We start from the raw sequence: 23976 nt of genomic DNA, 5'->3' as shown, positions 1-23976 counted from the left end.
AATTCTGTGTTCCTCTGGGAGACCACCTGTCGCACAACCTCACTGTTTTCTCCCCAGCTTTGGGACACCTGTGGGCTCCATATCACTGGAGAAGGGAAGGTCTGTGAGTGTGCCCTGAGCCCACACGTTAGGGGCTTGGGGCACAGAGGGAGGCACCCATTTGCCGCTCTCTGATTTACCTCTCACTCGATCGATCGGCAACTCACAGCTCTTAGCATCTCATGATCCCCTGTAGTGACACAGCTCCAGCCTCCACGGAGAATTCCTTAGGCAGTTCTCCTTGGACTGAAGCTAACCTTCCTGCACAGTGAGTGTTGGGCGTTGTGTCTTTCCTCCTGTTGATTTAGAACTGGGGCAGCGACTTCCTGTGTACAGAGTGGAATCCTTCCACCAGTGTCCCCACGTCAGGTGAGTGGCGATGTCATCACCCTCTTCAATTATGGATCATGCTCGGTGTCAGGTGTGTGTGGGGGGGGCACCCTACAAACATCCCCAGGAGCTTGAGCAAGCTTTGCTGATTGCCATGCAATGGAGATCTTGGTCCCAGGCAGCCCACGACAAGCTGGCCTGTAGCCGCTGCTGGGCTCCCAGGCTCTCCATAAGCCATGCTTAGTCCCAGTGGCAGCCCCTCAGGCCTCCCTGCCCAGTGAGGTAGGAACAGTTGGGGCTTGGGGCCCTCCCTGCTTATGCTCATGACGCCCACAGCTGGAGCTTTCCTGGACCACTCCAGTGGGAACTGACCATCTCTCTGGATGGATAAGAGCCATCAAACCCATTACCTTCAGTGCCTTGATTGCTTTGAATGGATGGAAGAGACACATTTTTTAAAGCCTAAGGCTGGAAATAAGTGTATTGGGAACTTGTGGGGCTAGGAATGGAATCTCAGACTCCTAGTCAAGTTCACAGTTTAAAAGACAGACCTCCGCTGACCCTCCATCTTTTGCCTGTCTCCCTAGTCCATGAGCTCCGGCCTGCAGATATCAAAGTGGTGGCCGCCCTGGGAGACTCTGTGACTGTGAGTACTGAGCAGAGCCAGGCCTGGGCACCTCAGAATCCAGCCATGCCCTGTGCAGCGTCAACCTTTCCCCTACACTGGCTCTGGGTTCAGCATTTAGCTGACACTCTTGAGAGGACCTACCTGCGTCTGGCTCTGACACACTGCCAGGCAACCTCTAGACCTCGCCAGGAGATCTAGACGGCCCTGCTCTCCACCTTTCCATGGCCCTACTCAGATACCCACTTCAGCGGCTACCCTCCACCCCCAGATAGGCAGCATCCATCCCCCTCCCCACTGCCTCCAAGCATTTCATCCACGTGCCAAGGTGCCTATCCAAGTCTGCCTGCCTTTCTCCGGGAACTCCTCTCCAGCACCCAGACTCATAGGATGGGGGGGTCTTACCTACACACTGCCCAGCTCCCCCTCACCCCATTTAAAGATGCCTCCTTGGGGACGCAGGGAGCCCAAATCCTGCACATAGCAGCTTCACTAAAGGAGTTTCACTGGCCCACAATTTAGCTGTTGCTGTATGTGACCCTCTGTTCGCAATTCTGAGGGAAAAGAAGTACGAGATAATAGCCTTAACCCTCTAGGAACGTGTCCAGCTAGGAAAATAGGAAAAAGCAGAAGGTGTTACCTAATCACATCGGTGACATAACGGAACTTTGGATACTGGGTATTCATTTCTGGAAAACAACTTCCCCGTATGTGTGTGAGTGTGTTGAATTTTGGTGTGAATATGGAGGAAGCTGCAGGAGGACCTCAGCCAGGCTCCCAACCATTCACTGGCTCGGGTGGTGTGTGTTTGTGGGTCAGGGGTGAGGAGGGGATGCAGAACCCATGGCAGGAGGCAAGGTTACTACGGTAGGGGTAAGTTATTCATTAAAAAAAATATCATTTCACTGCTTATGGTGAATATATGTTACTTTTGTAAGTTTCAAAGTGGTTTTTTTTTTTTTTTTTTTTTAGGGCCATGCCCACAGCATATGGAGGTTCCCAGGCTAGGGGTCAAATCGGAGCTGTAGCTGCCAGCCTACACCACGGCCACAGCAATGCCAGATCCGAGCCACATCTGCGACTTACACCACAGCTCATGGCAACACCAGATCCTTAACCCACTGAGCGAGGCCAGGGATCGAACCTGCAACCTCATGGTTCCTAGTCGGATTCATTTCCACTGCGCCACGATGGGAACTCCGAATTTCTTTTTTTTTTAAGTAGCATCTTTAGAGGAAGGCTTATGGAGGAGGGAGACACAGACAAAGGTCTTAGAGAATGAACTGGAGACTTAGGGCCAGAAAGGCGGAAGGTCAGTGTTCCTACAAGGGACAGAGTGGTTGATAACAGGCCGGTCCAAAGCCCTCTGCTTCAACCTGCTCAGACCTGAAGGTTTGTGTGGACAGAACAGGAGCGGTGAACAAGGGAAAGAAAGTGGAAACCAGGTCATGGGGAGCTCAGAGTTTGGTGTTGAGCCTGGGGGTCAGGGAGCCCCACTGAAAGGTCAGAGTCGGGCGGAGGCATGAAGGAAGAGGTGTGCTTGGAAGAGCAGGTGGGCGGCCCCGTGAGGAAGGGAGGGACACTGGGCACTGTGGGGTCTGGTGGAGGCCGGAGCTGTCCTTGGTGAGGGGACGAGGGTCCCCCCCGGGACTATAGCAAAGGGAAAGCAAAAAAAGGGGTGGGAGCCAGAGAGGGTGGGGAGGAAGAATCCTACTTCTCCCAAGACTTGGTTACTGGTTGTGTGTGGACAGCACAGAGTGATGACACAGCATGAGTCAGAGATGAAGCCGCCTGACAAAAAGCTGGTACCATTTTCAGAAATGATAAATCCAGGTGCCAGCTGCACCACCAGGCAAGGGGGGCCCTTCCCAGGGCCCTCAGCCCGCACCTAGCCCAGCTCAGCTCTGTAGATGTCTCTTTGCCTTTCAGACAGCGGTGGGAGCCCGACCCAGCAACACCAGTGACCTCCCCACATCCTGGAGGGGACTCTCCTGGAGGTGAGGGTGTCCTCCACTCTTTCTCTGTTGGTGACACTCCCCCCCCACCCAGAGGCCTGGGTGGTGTGTTTCCCCATCACCCCTCCAAAGAGGAGGCCGGGTACTCCCGGCCCAGCGCTGAGATGCGAGGTGATGCCTGAGGCTCACGATAGTCCTGAGAGTGATGGGAATCCTGCCCCAGGGCCGACTCTCCGGTTCTGACTCCGAAATGCGAGGACCTGGGATGTTTAATCACTTGCTTTCCCCCCCCCCCAGCATCGGCGGGGATGGTGATTTGGAGAGCCACACCACACTGCCCAGTAAGTAGCAACAGGAGAAGCACCAGCCCTGAGGCCAGGGCCCTCCTGCTGAGCGAGGGACGAGAAGGTGCCTGTCTGTAAGGAGGGAAGTCAGCCAGCCCTGAAAAGACCCAGAACCGTCCCACCCCCGCCCGTGCCCAGCACATGCATCTCCCGCTCACCCGTGCTGTCCGCCCCTCACAGACATTCTGAAGAAGTTCAACCCCAACATCCTGGGCTTCTCCACCGGCACCCGGGAGGAGACGGCAGGGCTGAATGTAGCCGTGGAAGGGGCCCGAGCTCGGTGAGTAGCCCTGGGTACCCCCGGGTGCCAGGGGGACAGAGGATGGAGGCTGAGAGATGGGGGAGAGAGAAGGGTGGTGTCTGGGGGCCAGGCTTCCCGACGGGCCGTGAGAGCTGCGGTGCACGTAGAGCACTTGAGCTGCCCGGCGCTGAGCTGGCCCCTCGCGTGGATTCCTGCCTGCAAACCTCACGCCCTGCGAGATGGGCACGAGCATGAGGACACAGGCTCAGAACGTTTTCTGAATGGCCCAAGGTTCTCAGAACACGTGTATGATCCGAGGAGCCGGGATCAGACCAGGTTGAATCTGCCATCTGCCCGCTGCACTTGACCGCCTCTCAGGGCAGCGGGGGGCGGGGGTGTGGGGGGGACGCGAGCTGAAGGGTGGCTGGACAGGAAGCGTGCGTCCCAGGCTCGGGTACCGTCCTGCGGCCTCCAACCGGCCTCTCCGCCCAGCAGAGACTGAGAGCCAACGTGCCGGTGACTCTCAGCAGCTTGGGAACATGGAGGGTGACCCACAGGTGGCCGCCCTTCCTCTCTACCCAAAGCCAGAGTCCTTGACCCTGAAAAAGCTATATTGTGACACGAGAGAGAGAGAGAGAGAGAGAGAGAGAGAGAGAGAGAGAGAGAGAGAGAGAGAGAGAGAGATGGTAGGGCCCCTGAAAACAAACAGCAATTGTTTGTTTTCACGTGGATTTCTGTGGTTGACAACGACCCAGATAATTAGAGTAGAAATGCCTGGCAGAGTTCATTGATTTTCTGCACAGAGCACCCTGGCTCTTTGTGGAAGGTTGCTGCACTCAGATCACCAGGGAAACGGAACGGGCTTGGCTCACTGTTTACAGGGTGCCTTCCTCTCAGCGGCAGTGAGGGGGGCCCCCACACTGCGCCGTTTGGGTCTCTAAGCCACAGGAAGCTATGTCAGTTCCTCAACGTCAGAAACAGGAAGAACTTACTTTTCTGAAAAAAAAAAAAAAAAGGGCTTCATGGGGCTATACTAGCAACACCTAGTTGCTATTATCACCATTATTACTCTTATTAGCATCATTGTTTCATTATTATTACACAGCCCAGGCTTCATTAACCAGGAATTGATTCCTTCATCTCTGGACATTCAAGCTCCTTTCTCCTTTCTTGCATCACTTCTCTGAAACTGTTTTTTTCTGTTTTACTGCTGCTTGGGGCCTCCATCAGAACGAACAGTGGCAGGGGACGTAGCCACGACATGCAGCTTCTTGTTAGTAACTCTGAGGTCCCGTGTTAGAGGAAAGGAGAGGAAGGCACTGGCTTAAGCAAGCAAGGCTGGAGAATTGTTCTCTGAGTTTCTCTTATCTGCACTGAGCCGTTCAGTATGGTGTGGAGAAGGATGAGTTCACCTACAGAGAAAGATAAATACCACAGCTGAGCAACGAGGATAAGGAGACCCCGGGGTCAGACCATCCAGGTCCAGATCCTAGCCCCAGACCTGCTGGCTGTGTGACCTTGGGCAAGTCACTTACCATCTCTGAATCTTAGTTTCCTCCTCTATAAATGGGGATGATAAGAGTACCTACATCTCAGAATTGTCACAAGGATTCAGAGAGACCAGGAACCCAAGGAAAGTACTTAGTACAGTATGAAATATGTATGCCAAACAAGTTTGTCATTATTAGGATATTTTGTTTGAAAGTTTTTATTCAAGACTGAATTTCCTTTCCACCAATTAATAAACAAGAATTCTCTGAACACCTGGGAAGGACTGAGCCAGCAGGTAGTTATTGAAAGATACAAAAAGGGGAGTTCCTGTTGTGGTGCAGTGGAAATGAACCGGCTGGTATCCCTGAGGATGTAGGTCTGATCCCTGGCCTCATTCAGTGGGCTAAGGATCTGGTTTTGCCATGAGCTTTGGTGCAGGTCGCAGGTGCAGCTCGGATCCTGCATTGCTGTGGCTGTGGCTGTGGCCGGCAGCTGTAGCTCTGATTTGTCCCCTAGCCTGGGAACCTCCAAATGCCACAGGTGCGGCCCTGGGAAAAAAAAAAAAAGATACAAAAGATTCCAAAACAAACTGCCTGCCTGCAAAGAGCTTGCTGTCTAGTTAAGGAACCTAAACTAAAAGGACATATTTTTCCGGGGGGGGGGGGGGGGGGGGGGACAAAACAGTGTTGTGTATGGCAGACGGAAAACGACTGTGTACTTTGGAACACAACTGCAAGATCAGAAAAGTGTACAAATTTGAACCAAGGCAGTCTAAATACAGACAGAGGCAGACCTGGAAGGGACCCCAGGAATCATCTAGTTCTGCCTCTTCATTTAAAAGGTGAAAAAATTCAAGGCTAGCAGAATTGGGTGACTCGGGCGAGCTCCACAGCAAGTGGGTAGCAGAGCTGGAAGGGGACCCCCTGGTCCTGTAACTCTCAGATTATAGCTCTTCACCCCAAGACTGAAAAGGGAGTTGGAGGTGGCTCTGGGGGGCGGGGGAGGCAGGGCTCGCTCAGACCTAAAGAGTAAGAACATGACTAGGGAGGGGGCAGAGGAGACATCCCTGACTTCTCCTTGTGCTCGTGAGGGCTTCTCACCCACAGGTTCCCCTCGTCATCCTTTGAACCTATCAAGAGATGACAGACACATCTGTGGGCACCTTCAACCAGGACAGGCTTTGCGACAGATCCATCAACAGCCACAGCCGATGAGTTGCAGTTCTGAATGTACACATGAGAAACATGGCGGGGATGGTACCACATGTGCTTGGCCCCCTGCCCAGCTCATTGTGGACATGTAAAGATTTAAAACACTCATCCCATGCCAGTTACTCCTTTTATGGCTTCCTCCATGGAAACCTCCACTCGCTGTACCCCTTGTCATAGCTTTCTTCAAAGAACAGCTTTATGAGGCGTGATTGACATGAGTACACTGCACATGTTAAACGTGCCATTTGATGGCCCTGCTATAGGCATGTACCTAGGACACTATTACCACAATCGAGATGAGAACTATACCCACTGCCCCCAAAGTTTCCCTGTGCTGCTTTCTAATTAGTCTCTCCCTTCTGTCCCTTTCTGTCGCACCCCAGTCCCTGGGCCCCAGGTAACCTGCTTTCTTGTCCTGGTAGTTTCATTTTCTAGGATTGTACAGAAACAGAATCATAAACCATATACTCTTTGTCTAACTTCTTTCTTCCAGCAAAATTATTCTGCGGTACCTCCCCAGTGTTGAGTGCATCATACGTCATTGCTGAGTAGGATTCCCTGGGCACACCTCTCTCTCTCAGCCAGAAACAGTCATTCCTTGTTCATAGCTGATATCTGGGAGGTGAAGGGAGAACTCGTCCCTTCACCTGTATTCGTCTTCCTGCCCCTTTTGTTTCTGTTTGCGTTTTTTTTTCACAGCTGTACCTGTAGCACAGGGAAGTTCTGGGGCCAAGGGTCGAACTGGAGCTGCAGCTGCTAACCTACACCACAGCCACAGCCACGCCGAATCCGAGCTGCGATGCCAGATCCTTAACACACCGAGCAAGGCCAGGGCTCAAATCCACATCCTCACAGAGAAAATTGTCAGGTCCTTAACCCACTGAGCCATATGGGAACTCTGCTCCCCCTTTTTGGGGGCGGCGGGCAGACAGGGGAAGTAAGGGGTGGGGAATGGCGTGAAAATTCAAACTACAGGGAAGAACAACAGGATTAAAGGAACAGAGAGTGGGACCTAGAGGTAAAGGTTAAGAGGACGCTGAAGGATCCCTGAGGGCGATGACTTTTTTCAAATATACAAAAAGGTTATTTTTGTCTTTTGTCTTTTTTTGTTGTTGTTGCTATTTCTTGGGCCGCTCCCACGGCATATGGAGGTTCCCAGGCTAGGGGTCGAGCCGGAGCTGTAGCCACCGGCCTACGCCAGAGCCACAGCAACGCGGGATCCGAGCCGCATCTGCAACCTACACCACAGCTCACGGCAACGCCGGATCGTTAACCCACTGAGCAAGGGCAGGGACCGAACCCGCAACCTCATGGTTCCCAGTCGGATTCGTTAACCACTGCGCCACGACGGGAATTCCGAGGTTATTTTTAAACAGGCAGCCGAATACGAACTGAACGGGCTCAGCCGGCAATGAAAGAGCTGGATGAAATATAAGGGACTCTCCCTGATGGGAAGCGCAAGCAGATCCCACCCACCCCCGAGAGGGGCCACAGAGGACCAGGCCTGCAGAAGGCGAGGGTTAGATGCAGATTAGCCCCTGGCAGGGTCAGGATAGATTGTGGCCCCAAGGTCCATGGCAGATCTTTGACGTTTCCTAGGCTGTGATTTCTTGAGAATGGAAGGCCTTTCGATACATACTGAAGGAAAACATTTTATATAACGTCTTTCTTCCTGAAACATCTCCTTGCCAGGCCTAAATCCTATAGCTTGAGCCCGCGTGCCTGAGCCAGCCCTAATGTCCCCTTCTCTTCCCCTCCTAGGGACATGCCGACCCAGGCCCGGGACCTTGTGGAGAGAATGAAAAACAGTGCTGTGAGTACAGAACCCTGGGCCCCGCTAAAGATGCTCTGTCTCTAGCTGGGGCGGGTGCAGGGGCCCTAGAGGAGCCCCCCCCCCCCGTACCACCGATGCTCAGGATCCAGGCCTGTCTTTAAGAGGGGCCCAATGAGCCACGAGGAGCAGGCCTTGCCACCCAGATGCCACCTCGGCTGCACATCGTCCCCAAGGCCAGCTGCAGGAGGAGAGAGCGGCCAAGCGCTGAGGATGGCAGCAGGCCGTGGCCCCTGGCAGCCTTCCACTTTGCCCAAGAGTTGCTTCTCAAGCCCTATTATGTAAACTTGGGCTTCTAAAAATGGACTTCTCATTCCAATCCTTCCTCCTTCCTGCTCACAGGCCCCTCTAAACCCTCTCACCAGCACTTTTTTAAAGGCTCTGCGTATATGCCTGGGGATTCAGCGCCTGGCAGGACTCTGGTGACAGCGGCCGCGGCTGAGCAGAAAGCCAGCTCTGGGCCTCCCAGCGCCCTCCCACCTCTCAGCCTGCGGGGCTCCCTCGCCACCCCCTTCCTGGACCCCGTCCTGAAGAGCTCTCCCCAGAGGCAGCTCTGGGCTTTTGCTTCCAGATGAGTCTTTTGCCCCTGGCGCCTTTGAAGGCATTTAGATCATGTGTTCGGGGTGTGTACTCACACCTGGACAGCGGCAGCTTTCTTGAGAGGCTCTCAGAGGGGAAAAAAGCCCCCCTGTGCTATGTGAGCAGACACACTCGCATGCACACACACATTCTGTGGACTCCTTGCCCCAGCACCGAGGTCAGGGTGAGGGAGGCTCCGCCTGGCACCTTCCCTCCACTGTGACCCAAGAGGGTGGAAGGCACTGCGGGGGTTGCTGGTGTCTGACCTGCTGAGCACCTGCCTGTGCCCCCACCGAGGCCCAAACGGGATCTGCTCTCCCCGCAGGAAATCAACCTGCACAAAGACTGGAAGCTGATCACACTCTTCATTGGGAGCAACGACTTGTGTCATTACTGCGAGAATCCGGTAGGCCCCTGCCCAGCCCCTTTGGCGACCCAGGAAGGGAGCAGCTGGCCAAGGTCACCAGCCTGGCTCACACACGCCAGGCCTGCCTCTCCCACTGCCGAGTGGCCACTGCACTGGTTCCACGATTCCAGCAATGTCTGGATGGATCCAGTCTTCAGGCACTGCCGAGGCGGCTGCCCTCAGGCACCCAAATACTGTTCTCTGGTATCGGGTGGATGACTAGAGAGTCCCTGCCCCTGGGTTGTTGGTGGTTTTCTCAGGGTGGGGTGGTTACAGGAGAAGACGGAAACCGTGTCATAAATAGGGCTGATAAAATTGAACCAATCCTGATTGATGGCTCGCTGCCCTTCAGGGAGCACACGCAGGACCAACCTCAGCCGGCCTGGGAACCTAACCCGTTCCTAACCCTCTTTCTGTGGGGGAACATGTCCAGACTTCTGAACTTTTGGAAGTTGTAACTTTCGGAATGCATCTTGTTCCGAGGATGTGCTGAATTTGAATTGGCCGGGAACAAAGCAGCTGCCATAACTCAGCAGTCGTGGCAGAATGTTTGACAGTCACAGGCGGCAGGAAGGAAGCATTTCTCATAACTTGTGGCTCAGAAAGTCACCAAGGTCTCCATGGGGACCAGCCTCCCCTGCTGCCCAGACTCTAGGGGGCAGAAGCGATCCGACCCCATGGGGTTTTAAATGTCATTGTGTTCCTCACTCAACAGGGTCCAGGAAGCCAGCAGGAACCCCAGAATACCTGACCTCGTGCATTCAGGGTTATGGTCCTGGGGGCAGATTTTTGTGGAAAGGACCTGAAGGCCACCACCAGGATTAAGTCAGGCCATGTTTTAGGAGGAGGCTCCATCAGCCTCCTGGTGGGAGATGGGGCAGGGGAGGAGACCCTCGAGCTGAGTCCCAGGGATAGAAGTTAGGGGCAGGCATTGCAAAGGGGCCCAGGTAGTGCGCTCAGCATGGGCCGAAGCCCAGAGGAAAGAGACTGTGGCCATCGGGGGCCCTGTCCTGGTTGGAGAAGGTGGAGGCTGGTGACAGCCTGGACTGAAGAGGTGGTGGCCATGGCGTTGTCAGGGTCTGCCTCTGGCTGGAGGTACCGTGGAGTTGGGGGCAGGGATTGTTCACGGTGTCCAGTGGGGGGGTCAAGAGACTTTTTAAACAAGAGTCTGTGCCCACCAGCAACGCAGGCCGGGCACCAGGCTACTCCCTTCCTCACAGCCAGGAGCCCAGTGGCTGAAGGGGGTCCCTTCCTTCTTCACAGGAGGCCCACTCAGCCCAGGAGTATGTTTGGCACATCCAGCAGGCACTGGACATCCTCTACCAGGAGGTAGGAGAGCACAACGGCACGTCTCTCTGTCCTGCTTCCTACCAGCAACCCGGCTGGTGGCTTGCTCATGGGGGGGCTGCTCTCTGGGTGCATTCAGTGAGGGGCACGCTGAGCAGAGAGCCCCACAGGCAGGTGCCTGGATGGGGGTGGGAGGGAGGCAGCTGCCAAGCTCCTCTGTGGGGGGGGGGGGACTCTAACTGGATCTGACCGTATTTGATGGCAAAGAGCTTGCCTGGTTTGCAGGGGGGCACCGGGGTTTACCAATAATATGAGTTTGGGCAAGCGACTCGTGTGTCTGTCTCCCAGTCTATAAACTGAGGCAAATAAGGAAGATTTCCATGCACTAAATTACCAGGCCCTTTCCCTCTCCAGGCCTCGGTTTATTGGTAAAATTGGGGAGGGGGGAGTTAGACTGCAGAGGATCCAAGTTCTTTCCAGCAGTAACCAGTGCCCCTGCGACTGCCCGGGGCCTACTGAAGCCCACCCCTCTGCTCCCCACAGCTACCGAGGGCCTTCGTCAACGTGGTGGAAGTCATGGAGCTGGCTGGCCTGTACCAGGGCCAAGGTGACACATGTGTCATGCCACTGGCAGCCCAGTAAGTAGACGTACATGGCTCCAGGGTGAGGGCACCAGGGGACACCAGAGCTGACCAATGCCAACAGGTGAGCCCGACAGTCCTGTCCAGGGTGCCAGCATCAGCCATTAGCCAGGGGCTCGGGAAACCATTTGGAAAGGGTGCCCCCTGTTGCATGCATACTGGACGCAGGTTGCTTCATTTCTCTGGACCCCAGTTTGCTTTTCTGGAAAGTGAGGTAGACAGACCAAATGACATGGTGATGCCAAACTCCAGTCTAGCACACTGTTCCCTGGTGGAGGGGTCGTACAAGGCAATGAGCTCTCAAGACAGCTCCCTCTGGCCTCGAATCCTGGCTCTGCCACTTAGGAGCTGTGGGACCTTGGACAAACCACCCAGCCTCTCTGGGCCTCTTACTTGTAGACTCTCCTTGGGAAGCAGAGGTGACGTCTAGGGGTGCCCGTGGGGCAGCCACTCAAGAAATAGCTTTTATAATGTGCTTGATAGGACAGGCCTGCAGGTAAGGCACAACATCTAAGATAAGTTGGGGCTGGAACTTAGTAAAGCCCAGCTGTGACTCTGCAAGAAGTTGCTACCTTCTGAGACCAGAGGGTCACCCAGAGTTCCTCTGACAGTTTGGGGGGAGGAGAGTCTATAGGGGACTGTGTTCTATCTGGGGTCAAATGGTTTCTATTCTTGCCTGGAATCAAGCCCCCGTCTGGAGTGGCCAGTGGCTGGGGGGCTTACATTCCACCTTGTTGGGGTGTCTCAAGCTGGCTGAACCTCCCCAGCAGCCCAAGAGACCCCTCACTCTGAGCCCGTAGAGAAGGAGGGCTTCAGGAACATGAAGAAGAAAGCTGGGCCACCTGGCCAGTCTTCCCCAAACCCCAGCCCCCCTGGAGAAACCCTAGGAGATGCAGGCTTGGGAGGAAGTCAGGGGCACAGGCATCAGAGCCCAGCCCTTGCACCTTCTAGACCTCATGCCTGAGTTATGGTTCTGTGACCCGGACCCAAGAGGCAGCAAAGCTGCTACTGTGTATCGCCACCCTCCCCCGTGAGGTGGCCCAGGGCCCCGCAGCCTCCTGGGGACAAGGAGCTACAGGCCTCTTTGTCTCACAGGAGCAACTGTGCCTGCTTCCGAGGTTCCCAGGAGAACTCCCTGAAGATGCAGGAGCTGAAGACCGTGAACTGGAACTTCCAGGTGACCCTGCCCCCCCATCTTTACTCCTGGAGCAAGGATTCCAAAATTGAGTGTTCGGCAGGGCTTGCCGGAGAGTAAGGTCACTCGGTAAACACAGGTCACAGCCCCTGAAATAAGTATCCAGGCTAATGAAACACCGAGGCAGGGGAGGGGAGTGAGAATCTCAAAGGGGAAGCTGGGAGAAGCCCCGCCTCCAGCCCCCTCCGCCTGAGCAGGTGAGCGGCTCTAGGCTCCCAGAGGTGGCGCCACCCCCACGGCCGTGGGTCTCCCTCCCTCCTGACCCCCTCACATCCATGGCTGTTCTTGCCCCCTGCCCCCACCCCGCCCCCGGCCCGGCCTTTCTGCAGCATATCCACCTCATGTGCTTGTCATCTTCTTTGAAGAAGCCCCCCCCCCCCCCCCCGCCTCACTCCCCCGGTAACTTTAGTCAGCACTTCACCAACCCTACAGCCCTGTCTGGTTTCACGGTTTTTACATCCTGTCTCACATTTCCCAGATGGATGACAAGCTCCTGGAGGATAAACACATCTAGTCTATCCCTTGTACAGTCCACAGTGTGGCACTTAGGAAACGCAAAGAGCATGGATACCCCTCCCCCAAGGTCACGGGCATGTTGAGGAGCTGGTGTGGAAAGGCTCCCCACTTGAATGGGAACCCTGTGTCTCTAAGTCGCTTCTTCAGGCGGTGAGAACAGGGGAGGCCTTGGGCCCGAGCCAGATGGCAGGGCCCAGCGGGGTGGCGCCCACGCCTGGGGCAGACGAAGCATCTGCACATGCCCTTTCGGTCCCTTGGCCCCGACCCGGCCCACCCAAGGCCGCAGGACAGACCCCAGCCGCCCAGCCTGCCGGGAGGGTTGAGCAGCCTCTCCCCCCATCCACAGAGCGGCATCTCCGGCTTCTCCTTCCGGCCCCAGTACCTGCAGCGGGAGGACTTCGCGGTGGTCGTGCAGCCGTTCTTCCGGCACACGCTGGCCCCCCTGAACAACGTAAGCTGCCGCCGGGTCCGGGAAGCCGGATCTCAGGCGCTGTATTTCCTTCACCACATGGGCTTTTCTGGACCATCTCTACGAGAGCGTCCCCGGGGGGTTGCTTTCCCCTGCACCGCCTTTTTTGAGTATAACTAGGACCGAGATGTCCTTGAAAGAAAAGGAGAGAATTAACAGTGACCACGCTCCTCCGCCTAGCTCCCCAGGCAAGGCCCTGCTATTTGCTGGACTGGGATGAAAGGGAACGCGTCCTAAAAATATTCCTTTTCAACTCTTAGGGCAGGGATGCTGAAGGGACAGGGATGGACTGGAGGTGGGTAGAATTTTTAAAAAATAAAAATGCCCTAAACAGGGATTTTCTCCATTAAGATCTGAGCCAGTTGGCAGCAGAGTTGAAAGGAGGAACGTTGAAAAGCCCAGGGTGCCGCTGCCTGGGGGGGCAGGTGGCAGGGCCCTCGCCCCAGGGAGATGACCCCCTTGCCTTTGCTCACAGAGAGGGGGCGCTGACCTCAGCATCTTCTCCGAGGACTGTCTGCACTTCTCCGAACACGGGCATGCCGAGCTGGCCATCGCTCTCTGGAACAACATGGTCAGTGCCTGGGGGTCAAGGGGGCTGGTTTGTGTCACCTTAGATGCCGACTCTCTTTCCCACAAGGAGAAACCTACTGGCCAATGTGGCTCCTTTCTCCCCAAGGCACAGAACCGGCAGCTCATTTATTTGTCCTGACCGATTCAATTCGCTCGGCTGTGCCCAGTGCTGTCGGGGGATGACCTGGTCCCCAGGGAGCCTGGATGAAAATATCAGCTGCCAACCCTTACTGGGTGACCTTTGGCAAACTCGCTCTCCCTGGCTATTTGTATCAATAGCTACAAAAACAACAAAAATGACAGAGACCTCAAGAAATTGAGATAACGTGTGCATAGCACCCAGCCCGAGCATCAGCATTCAGCAGATGTCAGCCCCATTCCTCCAGCCAACACATTCCCAACCATTCTCTCTTTAAACAGCAGAAAGAAAAGAGCCACTCAGCCTGTTTGCCCAGGCTGCCACTTGTTCTAGCCCTTTCTGATGGGGAAAAGGGAACCTTCTGAAATGAACCTAGAGCTCGGGGGCCACAGCCCAGCTTTCGGCCTCGCCTCTGCCTTTTGCAGATGGCCACTCGCTAGGGGACAACGAGCTCTGGTTGCACAGAGCTCGACCCGTAACCCTGAGAGCTGCATCCTCTCGCTCAGAGCAAATGAAATGCCTTTCCAATCCATGGGTTTCTTTTGATCCAGGCTCTGTGGGTAACCCAATCCCCACCCCGACTGGCGTGTTCCCTCATTTCTCCCATGGTGACTAAACAGTCTTACACGCCTGCTCCTTTCATTGCAGTTTCGGGCTCGCTGTGGCTCTGCCAAGCACCACTGTGCAAATATTCCCACACCTGTCAGCTCCTCCAGCGTGTCCAGTGTCTCACTGGGCTGACTCACAATATTGACTTTCTCCTTAGCTACACCTCCTCCTCCTCTTCTCAGAACAGCATGTAAGGAGCTTTTATCCTTGGCCTACTTAATTGCAGACTCAGCCTTCCTCTGCTTTTGTTTGCCTGGTGTTTTCCCACTGTTGACATCACATTCCGCCCACTCTTAGAACTTTCGTCATATCTGTCAGCCCAGGATTCTGAACTACAGTCAGAATAGCTTTGAGTTCCCTCCCAACCCTACCTCCACAGTACTTTTTTTTTTTTTTTTGTCTTCTTAGGGCTGCACCCGCAGCATATGGAGGTTCCCAGGCTAGGTGTCAAATCAGAGCTCTAGGTGTCGGCCTACACCAGAGCCACAGCAACTCCGGATCAGAGCCATGTCCACGACCTACACCACAACTCAAGGCAACGCCAGATCCTTAACCCATTGAGTAAGGCCAGGGATCAAACCCGCAACCTCATGGATCCTAGTCGGGTTCGTTAACCACTGAGCCACAATGGGAACGCCCCATAGTACTTTTTAAATGAAAATTAAAACAACATAATTCCTGAGAACAGTTATGTTTCTTTTGAAGATTCTTTTTTTGGTTTGTTTGTTTTTTGCTTTGAAGTCCAGTTGCCTTTCAGTGGCTGAGTCACTCGGCTTCATTCCTTTTAAAATCCTCCCCAAAACTGGATAGCTGTGCATGGTTCCACTTATCCCTCTCTGGCCTCAAGGGAACCCACGGATTCTGAGGAGGAGCAGGAATGCTAAGCCCTGAGCCTTTCCTTCCCAGCATCCCCATCAGGGTTCAGTCCTCCTACCTGGGGCCTTCTGAGCCTGCTGAGCGCCAAGACCCTCCACGCATCTCCTCGGGGTCGGTGGCCGCATGATGTCATGATGACGTGAACACGACAAGGCCCACGGTCTCATTCTGCATGAATTAATGTAGTTCTGACCTTCTCTTCCAAAGCAATCTCAGTAGTTCTTGCTATTCACTCAAGTGAGAGGCTTTTATGCCACACAAGTAAGTGGGAGGGATTTAGATCTGAAAACAAAAGGGAAACACTGCCATGGAGCCATATTATTAATACTACAAGGCCGTCTGTGGCTCCCCAGCCATCCCCCAAATTCCAAAAACGACAAAAGCAAAGCAAAATGAACCTAAAATCACCTAAGAGTGTCTTATCTGCAGCTGCACCTCAGATTTGATTCCTGGTCCTGGAGCTTCCATATGCCGGAATGTGGCCACATTTAAAAAAAAAAAAAAAGGCAAAACAAACCTAAAATCATCTAAGAGTATCTTATCGGCTATATACATTGAGGAAATTATTACATAGTCCAGTGTTTTTCCTCCAAAACTATCTTGGATATAATGCTATAGCATCATGTCCACTTTTCAGATTATCTTCTTCCTGGAATTTCACCCCTAGGGTGACATAAAATAACAAACCGATAGAACTGGAAGGGATCTTCTAGAGGTCAGCCAGCCAGAATGCTCTCGAACTACAATGTAGGGACACAGAGCAATTTGTACAAGATCACACAATGGCAGAATAGGGATTAGAACCCAGGTCTAATCGCCAAGGGTCCTAGCCACAGCACCACCCTGCCTCCCTGCTCCCAGACTGATAAGCACATGTGCAACCAGTGAATTCATGTCTCCTAATTAGAGTCCTATGACATAGTGTCTGCAGACCTTGGCTGACACCCCGGGGAGCCCACTGTGGCCACACACACTTGAAAGCATTTCATCCCCTGCCCGTCCTCTCGGAACAGTTTCTGTCTCCTTCTCCAGAGACTTCCACAAAGCCAGAAACACCAATGGCACTTGGGAATGTTCTTCTCTTCTTCTGAACAGTTTTTCCTCCTCTTTTCTGATGCCTGTTCCGCCACTGCTGCCTGCTCCGTCTTCTGTGGGCTCTCCCTCAAGGCAAACACCGGCATCTCCCCCGGGCACTGGGTGGCCACGCTAGTCTAATTGGTGGCCCGGTCCCCAGGCTTACAGCTATCAGAACAGCAATCATTAGCCCTGACTGTGTAGTACAATTGTCTGGGGACTTTTAGGAACCATGAATACCTGCAACCACTTTGGGAAACCTTGCAATGTCTCCTAAAGGTGAACAGATATATTCTGGGACCCCAAAATTCTACAAATATTCCCAACAGAAGAGTACATGCCTTGGTTTGCCAAAAGATGCATACCCCAAGAATGATCATAGCACCACTATTCATAATCCCCAAACAGGAAGCTCCCCAAGAGTCTACCAACAGCAGAATAGACAAACAAATGGTGGCACATTCATAAAATAAAATACCTTATAGCAATGAGAATAAAACATCAACAACATGCAACTACATATATAAATCCAAAAACAAGCAAATTAATATGTGGTCTTATGGGGGGGGGGGGAGACTACTAGAAGAGGGTAGGAGGGCGCTCTCAGTGTTGATAATATTCTGTTCCTTGATCTGGATGCTGATTACATAGGTGTACTCATTTTGTCATAATTTACCCGCAGCTCACCTATGATTTGTCCTTATTTCTACATGTATGTTAGCTTCCGTAAAAAGGTTTTTTTTTTTTTTCTTTCTTTCTTACTGAGTCTGGGGTAGTACCTGGGTTCAATGTTTTCAAAGTTCCCCAGGTGATATTATTGTATAGCATTTGTATGCCATTGCCTTAGATCTGTTCGCCAGGAGGCAACCACAGCATTCTGCCTAAATGAAATCTGACCTATGCATGATCCTGCTTTCAAACTTCCAAGGCCTGCCCCTCCCTGAAAGAGAAAGGCCAGGCCCCTTAGCACAGCAGGCCTTCCCAGACGTGGCCCCAATTAACCTCTCCAGTAGCCGTTCCCACATCCCTGATTTGCACTTGGCAATCCAGCAAGGAGTGAAGTTTCCTATCTCAGGCCTCCATGTGTTTGCCCTCACTCATCCCCTCAGCTCAACCTGCCCTTGCAGCCCCCATCTCCTGGCTACTTCTGACCCTCCTCAACACTCAGCTCAGAAGCCTTCTCTGAGTCCCCAGAGCAGGCTAGAGGACCCCGGCCCCATGGCACCTGGCTTTGTCTTAGTCTGTCGTTTGCCACGTCATAGGTATCGATAGTATCTGTATTAGGAACGGTGGGCTCTAGGAAAAACAATTCCCTTTCCTGGGGTCACCAGGCCTTTGTGACTCCAGGCCATCCAGCCAGCCACTCAAACACAATTTCCTGAGCACCTGTATGCGGTAGGGACTGTTCCAGGTCCCGGGGCAAAGTATGCCCCTGCTCTCGTGGAGCTTACCATCTAGTGGGGAAAAGAGATAAAACAGCAAACCAACAAGGTAATTTCTGACCACATTCAGGGTTTAAAAAGATAAAGCAGGTGATGTGCCAGAGAGGTGGTGGGAGAAGGAGGCCTCACCAGAGTGACATGTGAACTGAGAACTGAATGTCCAGAGGCTGCCAGGCATGCAGAGGTCTTGGGCCAGAGTGTTCCAGGCAGAGGAAACTGGACCTGTGCGGGCCCAGAGTCAGGAATGAGCTTCAAGTGTGTGAGGAGCGTGAAGGCCATTGGGCCGGAGGAAAGGGAGCAAGGTCACGGAGGTGGGTAAGGGCAGGGACAGGAGTCTGGAATGGCTTTCCGTGGGGGAGCCATGTGATCTGGTTTGCCCTCAGGCTGCTGCCTAGAGATGGACTAGAAGGAAGCAAGGGAGGAAATCCATCACTAGGAAGCTGCTAAGAATCCAGGTGAGAGACCAAGGGGGCCGGGACCAGGAGATGGCGAGAGGTCAGATTCGGGATGGGTTTTGGACTGGCTAGTGGATGAGGCAGAAGATGAATTAAAGGGTGACTCTTCTGTGGGGGGGGGGGGGTCAAGGAAGTCAAGCAGATGGTTGTCAGGTGCAGAGGGAAACAGGGTTGGAAAGGAAAAATCCAAAGTTCTGTTTTGGACATGCCAAGTGTGAGCTGCCTTCCAGAAATCCACTGGAGGCATCAAGTAAGGCATTAAATGTGTGATTCTGGAGCTCAAAGAGAGAGCTGGGGATGGAGATTCGGGGGCAGTGTGGGGGTTAACAGCCCAGAAGTGGCATGCAAGACCATGGTCCCGACTGAGAGCTCCTAGAGAAAGAATGCGTAGAAAAGAGCACAGGACCCACCACCAAGCCAAGCCCTGGGGCGTTCTTCCCGCTCTGACCCGGCCATGGATGAGAAGGAGGGAAACCAAGACTGCCATGTCTCGGGCGCCAAGAGAAGTATTTTGAAAGGGAGCCATCAACTTTGACAACGAGGGCAGAAGGGTCAAGCAAGATGAAGACACGAAAAATTGACGACTGAATCTGTCCATGTGGAGGTCACCCATGATCAAGAGCAGAGCTCCAGTCACGTGGTGGAGACTGAAGACCTCTTAGGAGGGGTGTTAGAGCAAGAGGTTGAGAAGTGCAACCAGTGGCTACAAACAAGTCTTCCAGAATTAGGAGGAGTGACAGTGAAGGCAGCAGGAGGGGATGTGGGGTCAGGGAGGGCGCTTGAAGGTTGGGAGAGGAGTAGGTTGTGTGCTGATGCCCAGGAACCAGTAGAAAGGGAGAAACTGATACAGGCATCAGACCCACGTGATCATTACTTTCCTCCAAGCCAGGTAGTTCCTGCATCTCTAGAATATCACTGGGAATCAGCCCACCCGATCTGTAGCATTCATTCTGTCACTAGGTGGTTCTGCTACAGTAGAAATCATACTCTCTTACATATGTGAGCTGCCTCCTGCTCACACGTGTTTCATCTTCTCCTTTGATGTTCACGACAACCAGATGTGGAGTTTAATGCCACATCAGGTCATGGTTTAATGCCCCATCCTTAAACCTGGAGCATTTCAAGAGCCTGCCTAGCATCGCGCAGCTCATTTTCAGCAGACCCAGGACCCTCACCACCATGCCCACTCTGCCCTGTCTAGTCACCCGCCATGGTGTCCCTCCCAGGACCTGAGCAACCCTTCCTCCCCTAATTGTTACTGACAAACAGGTATAAGAGGCTTGAAGACAGCAAAAAAGCAAGGCCATGGCCAGATCTGGTTGTTAGCGGGCATAAGGTACTTTTACTTCCCTCCGGGGCAGTACCTGGAGGTCGGGAGCTGATGAGGTCAGGAACAGGCAGGCAAGCCCATTCCATGATGGGTGGAAGCTAGACATTCAGGACAGAATCTGGATAGGTGAGAACCGGAGTCCATCTCCTAGGTGCTGGCCACATGTCAGGGAACAGGCTACTGGCTAAAGATGCTGGGGAGGGGGTTATAGCAGCTACCATCTCGCCCTCCGAGGGTCCCAGGATCAAAAGCATTAAACAGAACCTCCCTGAACCACGACTGCACCCAGGGATATTTCAAGTAAACCTTTTCATCTTATGCAAGAAACATACAAAAGTAGCTCAAGTGAGAAAACTCCAATTTCTTAAGGCTGACAAGCCACGCAGAGGAATGACGTCATGGCAACCAGTATATTTTCAAAGTTTCCCTGAAACTGACTAGCCATACACACTCCAAGAAGTTGCTAAGCATGAGCATCACCATTTTATAAAGTTGAAAAAGCAGAGTGTCTGCAATCACAACCACCCACAAGGGAAGCAGGAGAGAGAGGTTCTGGGCCTTGCCCTTCCACTCACAGTCACTGTAGCCTCTGAACTTGGCCATCAGTCAGGACACAGATGCAGGGTCCCCTGCCATGATGGACTCTGACCTGTCACTCTGCGAGTCAGACGTCAGGTCCAGTTCTGGCCCCAGGGCTGCTCGTGTCTGCCGCAGGTCTTGGCCCCTTGCTGCTTTCAGCCTTGTGAAGGGAGGGAGGCTGGTGTAGATGCTCCTCCCTCTGACAGGAGGGTCTCCCCCAGCTTTGGAGGGAATCAGGGTCTCCTTTTCTCTGTTCAGATGGAACCAGTGGACCGTAAGACAACCTCCAACAACTTCACCTACAGCCGAACCAAGCTCAAGTGCCCTTCTCCTGTGAGTAAGGTTCTGCCTGTCCTGGTGGAACAGGTGCCTGAGCTGGGAGGGTTGGGTGGGGTTGGGGGGAGGCTTTATCGTCATGCGTGTTCATTCTCAAATCTTACCTCTCCCGGCTGCCCACACTCCTCAGGTCCTCAGGGTATAGCAGCCAGGAGGGAGGGAGAAAGCAACCTGTTCAATTGAAGTAGGAAGAGGCTCTCAGGGGAGGCAGATGAACGAGCACTGTCCAGAGCCACACTACCCGGAGGGTCTGAGGCATCCTCTGAGTTCACTGTCCTCCGAGGAGCCCTCCCCATGCCAAGCACACTATGGGAGGTGGGGTTAGAAGCAGAGAGAAGTAAGACATGGCATCTCTTCTTCTTCTTTTTTTTTTTTTTGTCTTTTTGCCATTTCTTGGGCTGCTCCCACGGGAAATGGAGGTTCCCAGGCTGGGGGTTGAATCAGAGCTGTTGCCACCGGCGTAAGCCAGAGCCACAGCAACACAGGATCCGAACCGAGTCTGCAACCCACACCACAGCTCACGGCAACGCCAGATCCCCAACCCACTGGGCAAGGCCAGGGATCGAACCCACAACCTCATGGTTCTTAGTCAGATTCGTTAACCACTGTGCCACGACGGGAACTCCAAGGCATGGAGTGTATTCTGAGAGCCACATCCTCCTCCTCCCTTTCCAGCACTGCCCAACCTGCCCTCACCTGGACCACTGACAAAGCTCTCCTCTCTCCCTTTTCCGACCATCCAGTAATCACAGCCAGACACAGAGCAGCCTGTCTGGAAGGAATTCCAGTCTTTTTTTTTTTTTTTTTTTTGGCTTTTTAGGGCCACACTTGTGGCATATGGAAGTTCCCGGGCTAGGGGTCGAATTGGAGCTACAGCTGCTGGCCTACACCACAGCCTCAGCAATGTGGAATCCAAGCCGTGTCTGCAACCTACACCATGCCATGGCTCATGGCAATGCTTTATCCTTAACCCACTGAGTGAGGCCAGGGATCAAACCCGCATCCTCATGGATCCTAGTCGGATTCATTTCCGCTGCACCACAGTGGGAACTCCCAGGAATTCCAATCTTGTCAAGGCTGCTTGAAACCCTTCCCTGGTCCCCACACCCACCTTCCTCTACCACTTTAGACACACACGCTGCTCCCTGAAAGTGGAGCAGCTTCCCAGACCAGCCCCATGGCGGCCCCCAGCTGTGCTTTCACTGTGGCCATCTGCTCCTCCTGCGGGCTCATCTCCCATCTCTGCCTGTGGAAGGGCCTTACATCCTGCAAGGCCCAGATGTTTCCCTCTCTGGGCTGCTGTTCACCTCATCTTACCCCACTATTCCTGCCCCAGACACACAGCTGGATTGGTGTCTCTTTTCTGTGTGCACCTCTTACAAGCACTGACCCCAGGCTCTTTTGTGATGTGATTGCTTCTGAACACGTCTTATCTCCCAACTGGACAATGAGCGATGTCACATCTGAACCCCCAGGCTCTCCCAGCTCCTAGCACCGGGCTCCAGACAGCAGACATGCCACCTACATCCACTGGGAGGAAGGAAAAATTCAGGGAGGCAGGCCCTTCGAATTTGGGTTCTGAATGTACTGCAGAACCTGCTGTCCTTCCCCACGGCTGGGCACTCCCATGATGGGAGGATTGGGAGTAGCTGTCCACTGGTGGCCCAGAGGTGGGGGCTCTGCCAGCTCCCTAGGACTCCCTGCTCTGGGTCACCTACCAGTTCCCAATCTTTCCAAACTGAGTTGACGGGAAAGGAGTGGCTGGTAAGAAACCCAAAGGGGGTTACAGCTCAGTGCTGGCCCCTCTGGATACCCCTCCTCATCCAGGAGGTCTGTGCGCAGGGTGGACAAAGGAGCTTTACAAACAGGGATGCGCTGCAGAAACAAGGTGCTGGTACCGTCTCTGGGATGGGGACTAAGCAACCCTCCGATGGATGCTTTTCGGGCCTCTAACCCCTGACCGTCTCCTCCTCCACAGGAGAGCCCCTACATCTACACCCTGAGGAACAGTCAGCTGCTCCAAGATAAGGCTGCAGCAGGCCCCACAGAGCTCCCCTGGGCCACGCCAGTGGCGGCAGGATGTGGCCTTGTGGTCGGCATTGGCACCGTGATGGCCTGGAGAGCCCTAAGACGTCGCCAGAGGGGAAATCCTCCAATAAGTCTGAACACTGTGAGCTTCTAGGCCCTCCAGCCTTGTGAGGACTCTCACCCTACACTCCCCAGCCACACTCCTCACCAGCCCTCTACCTCAGCCACTACAGAGCTCACTCGCTATACCTGGCGACACAGGAAGCCAAAAGGACAGTCATGCCTTCTTGGGGCCTGGGACCTATGCTCTTGGAATTGGCACATCTAAATAAAGGCCAAAGCCATTTTATTCTTGGGTTTGCCTGCTTGAAGCTTTCACTTCCACCTGTCGCGTGGTGCAAGTGTGGGGGCTGGAACCTTTCGTGTCCTGTCTCAGCCAGAGCTGCTTGATGGATGGCCAATCTGCACCCAGAACGACACCTGACCAAACCCACTATTTCAAATGTGGGAGAAACACTGGCCACCAGGGGATGGCTGGAATCTTGGAGCTTGCTGGTCACCATTCAGTACAATCCAGCACATGCCTATCATGCAATTTTCTGTACCCAGGACAAGGTAGAGCATTGTGGTACCTCCAGGGTTGTGCCTGGCCCAGAAGACTAATTTGTTCAAAAAATAAGAAGCTCTGTGACAGTGTGTGATTCAGTCCCAGGGCTGTGGTAGGTAAATGTGTCTGACTGCCCGCAAGAATAGGTGTTCCCTGGGAGAAGTTTCCTAGAAGAGAACAATTTTGAAATGTCATTTAAGAAAAGGTTTGGGGGAGTTCCCATCGTAGCTTAGTGGGTAACAAATCCGACTAGGAACCATGAGGTTGTGGGTTCGATCCCTGGCCTTGCTCAGTGGGTTAAGGATCCGGCATTGCCATGCGCTGTGGTGTAGGTCGCAGATGTGGCTTGGATCCCGCATTGCTGTGGCTGTGGTGTAGGCCGGCGGCTACAGCTCGGATTCGACCCCTAGCCTGGGAACCTCCATATGCCATGGGTGTGGCCCTAGAAAAGACAAAAAGACAAAAAAAGAAAAGGTTTGGGACATGACTACTTCACATATCCTCACCCTGATTTTCTCAAGGTGCTAAATTTAGGAAAGAATTTCTCCTACATTACCAGGTTTCTGACAGTCTGATAATAAGGCTCCCTTCATTTAACCCCTCCCAGGAGCAAGACCCTGAGCTGGGTATCTTACTCAGATCATCTCTTTGATTCTGCACAGAAACCCAGGGAGGGGATAATGAAAATTTTTGAAAATAGAATAATTGGTGCACAACATCGTGAACGCACTCAGTGCCACTGACCTATTCTCTTTAAAACAACTAAGTGTA

At 53.5% G+C, this 23976-nt stretch overlaps 1 protein-coding gene and 1 long non-coding RNA gene across 4 annotated transcripts in view; one reads left to right on the top strand and one right to left on the bottom strand.

Annotated features, from left to right (window-relative positions):
* Positions 1-22953, top strand: part of PLB1 (phospholipase B1) — a 79319-nt gene extending 56366 nt beyond the window's left edge. For both annotated transcript variants that reach the window (XM_047782361.1, XM_047782360.1), the window contains 14 exons: positions 348-408; positions 957-1015; positions 2924-2991; positions 3247-3290; positions 3474-3573; positions 7998-8049; positions 8972-9052; positions 10316-10381; positions 10883-10977; positions 12076-12157; positions 13038-13142; positions 13636-13731; positions 20493-20567; positions 22549-22953. In XM_047782361.1, the coding sequence (XP_047638317.1) occupies positions 348-408; positions 957-1015; positions 2924-2991; positions 3247-3290; positions 3474-3573; positions 7998-8049; positions 8972-9052; positions 10316-10381; positions 10883-10977; positions 12076-12157; positions 13038-13142; positions 13636-13731; positions 20493-20567; positions 22549-22752 (1188 nt within the window). In that variant the 3' untranslated portion in view covers positions 22753-22953. The remainder of the gene's footprint in view (positions 1-347; positions 409-956; positions 1016-2923; positions 2992-3246; positions 3291-3473; positions 3574-7997; positions 8050-8971; positions 9053-10315; positions 10382-10882; positions 10978-12075; positions 12158-13037; positions 13143-13635; positions 13732-20492; positions 20568-22548) is intronic.
* Positions 10723-20957, bottom strand: LOC125128209 (uncharacterized). 2 transcript variants are annotated; one of them, XR_007135173.1, is made up of 6 exons: positions 20675-20957; positions 20231-20484; positions 15413-15636; positions 13634-13718; positions 13074-13292; positions 10723-12264 (listed from the first exon to the last, which is right to left on the bottom strand). It is a non-coding gene; the product is annotated as an uncharacterized LOC125128209 (long non-coding RNA). The 2 variants fall into 2 exon arrangements; XR_007135172.1 differs by having other exon boundaries at positions 13651-13718; positions 20675-20956.
* Positions 22954-23976: the final 1023 nt, after the last annotated feature.

Source organism: Phacochoerus africanus, chromosome 5 (genome assembly GCF_016906955.1).
Source record: "Phacochoerus africanus isolate WHEZ1 chromosome 5, ROS_Pafr_v1, whole genome shotgun sequence".
Lineage (NCBI taxonomy): Eukaryota > Metazoa > Chordata > Mammalia > Artiodactyla > Suidae > Phacochoerus > Phacochoerus africanus.
This window is presented reverse-complemented; position numbering and strand designations above follow the sequence as displayed.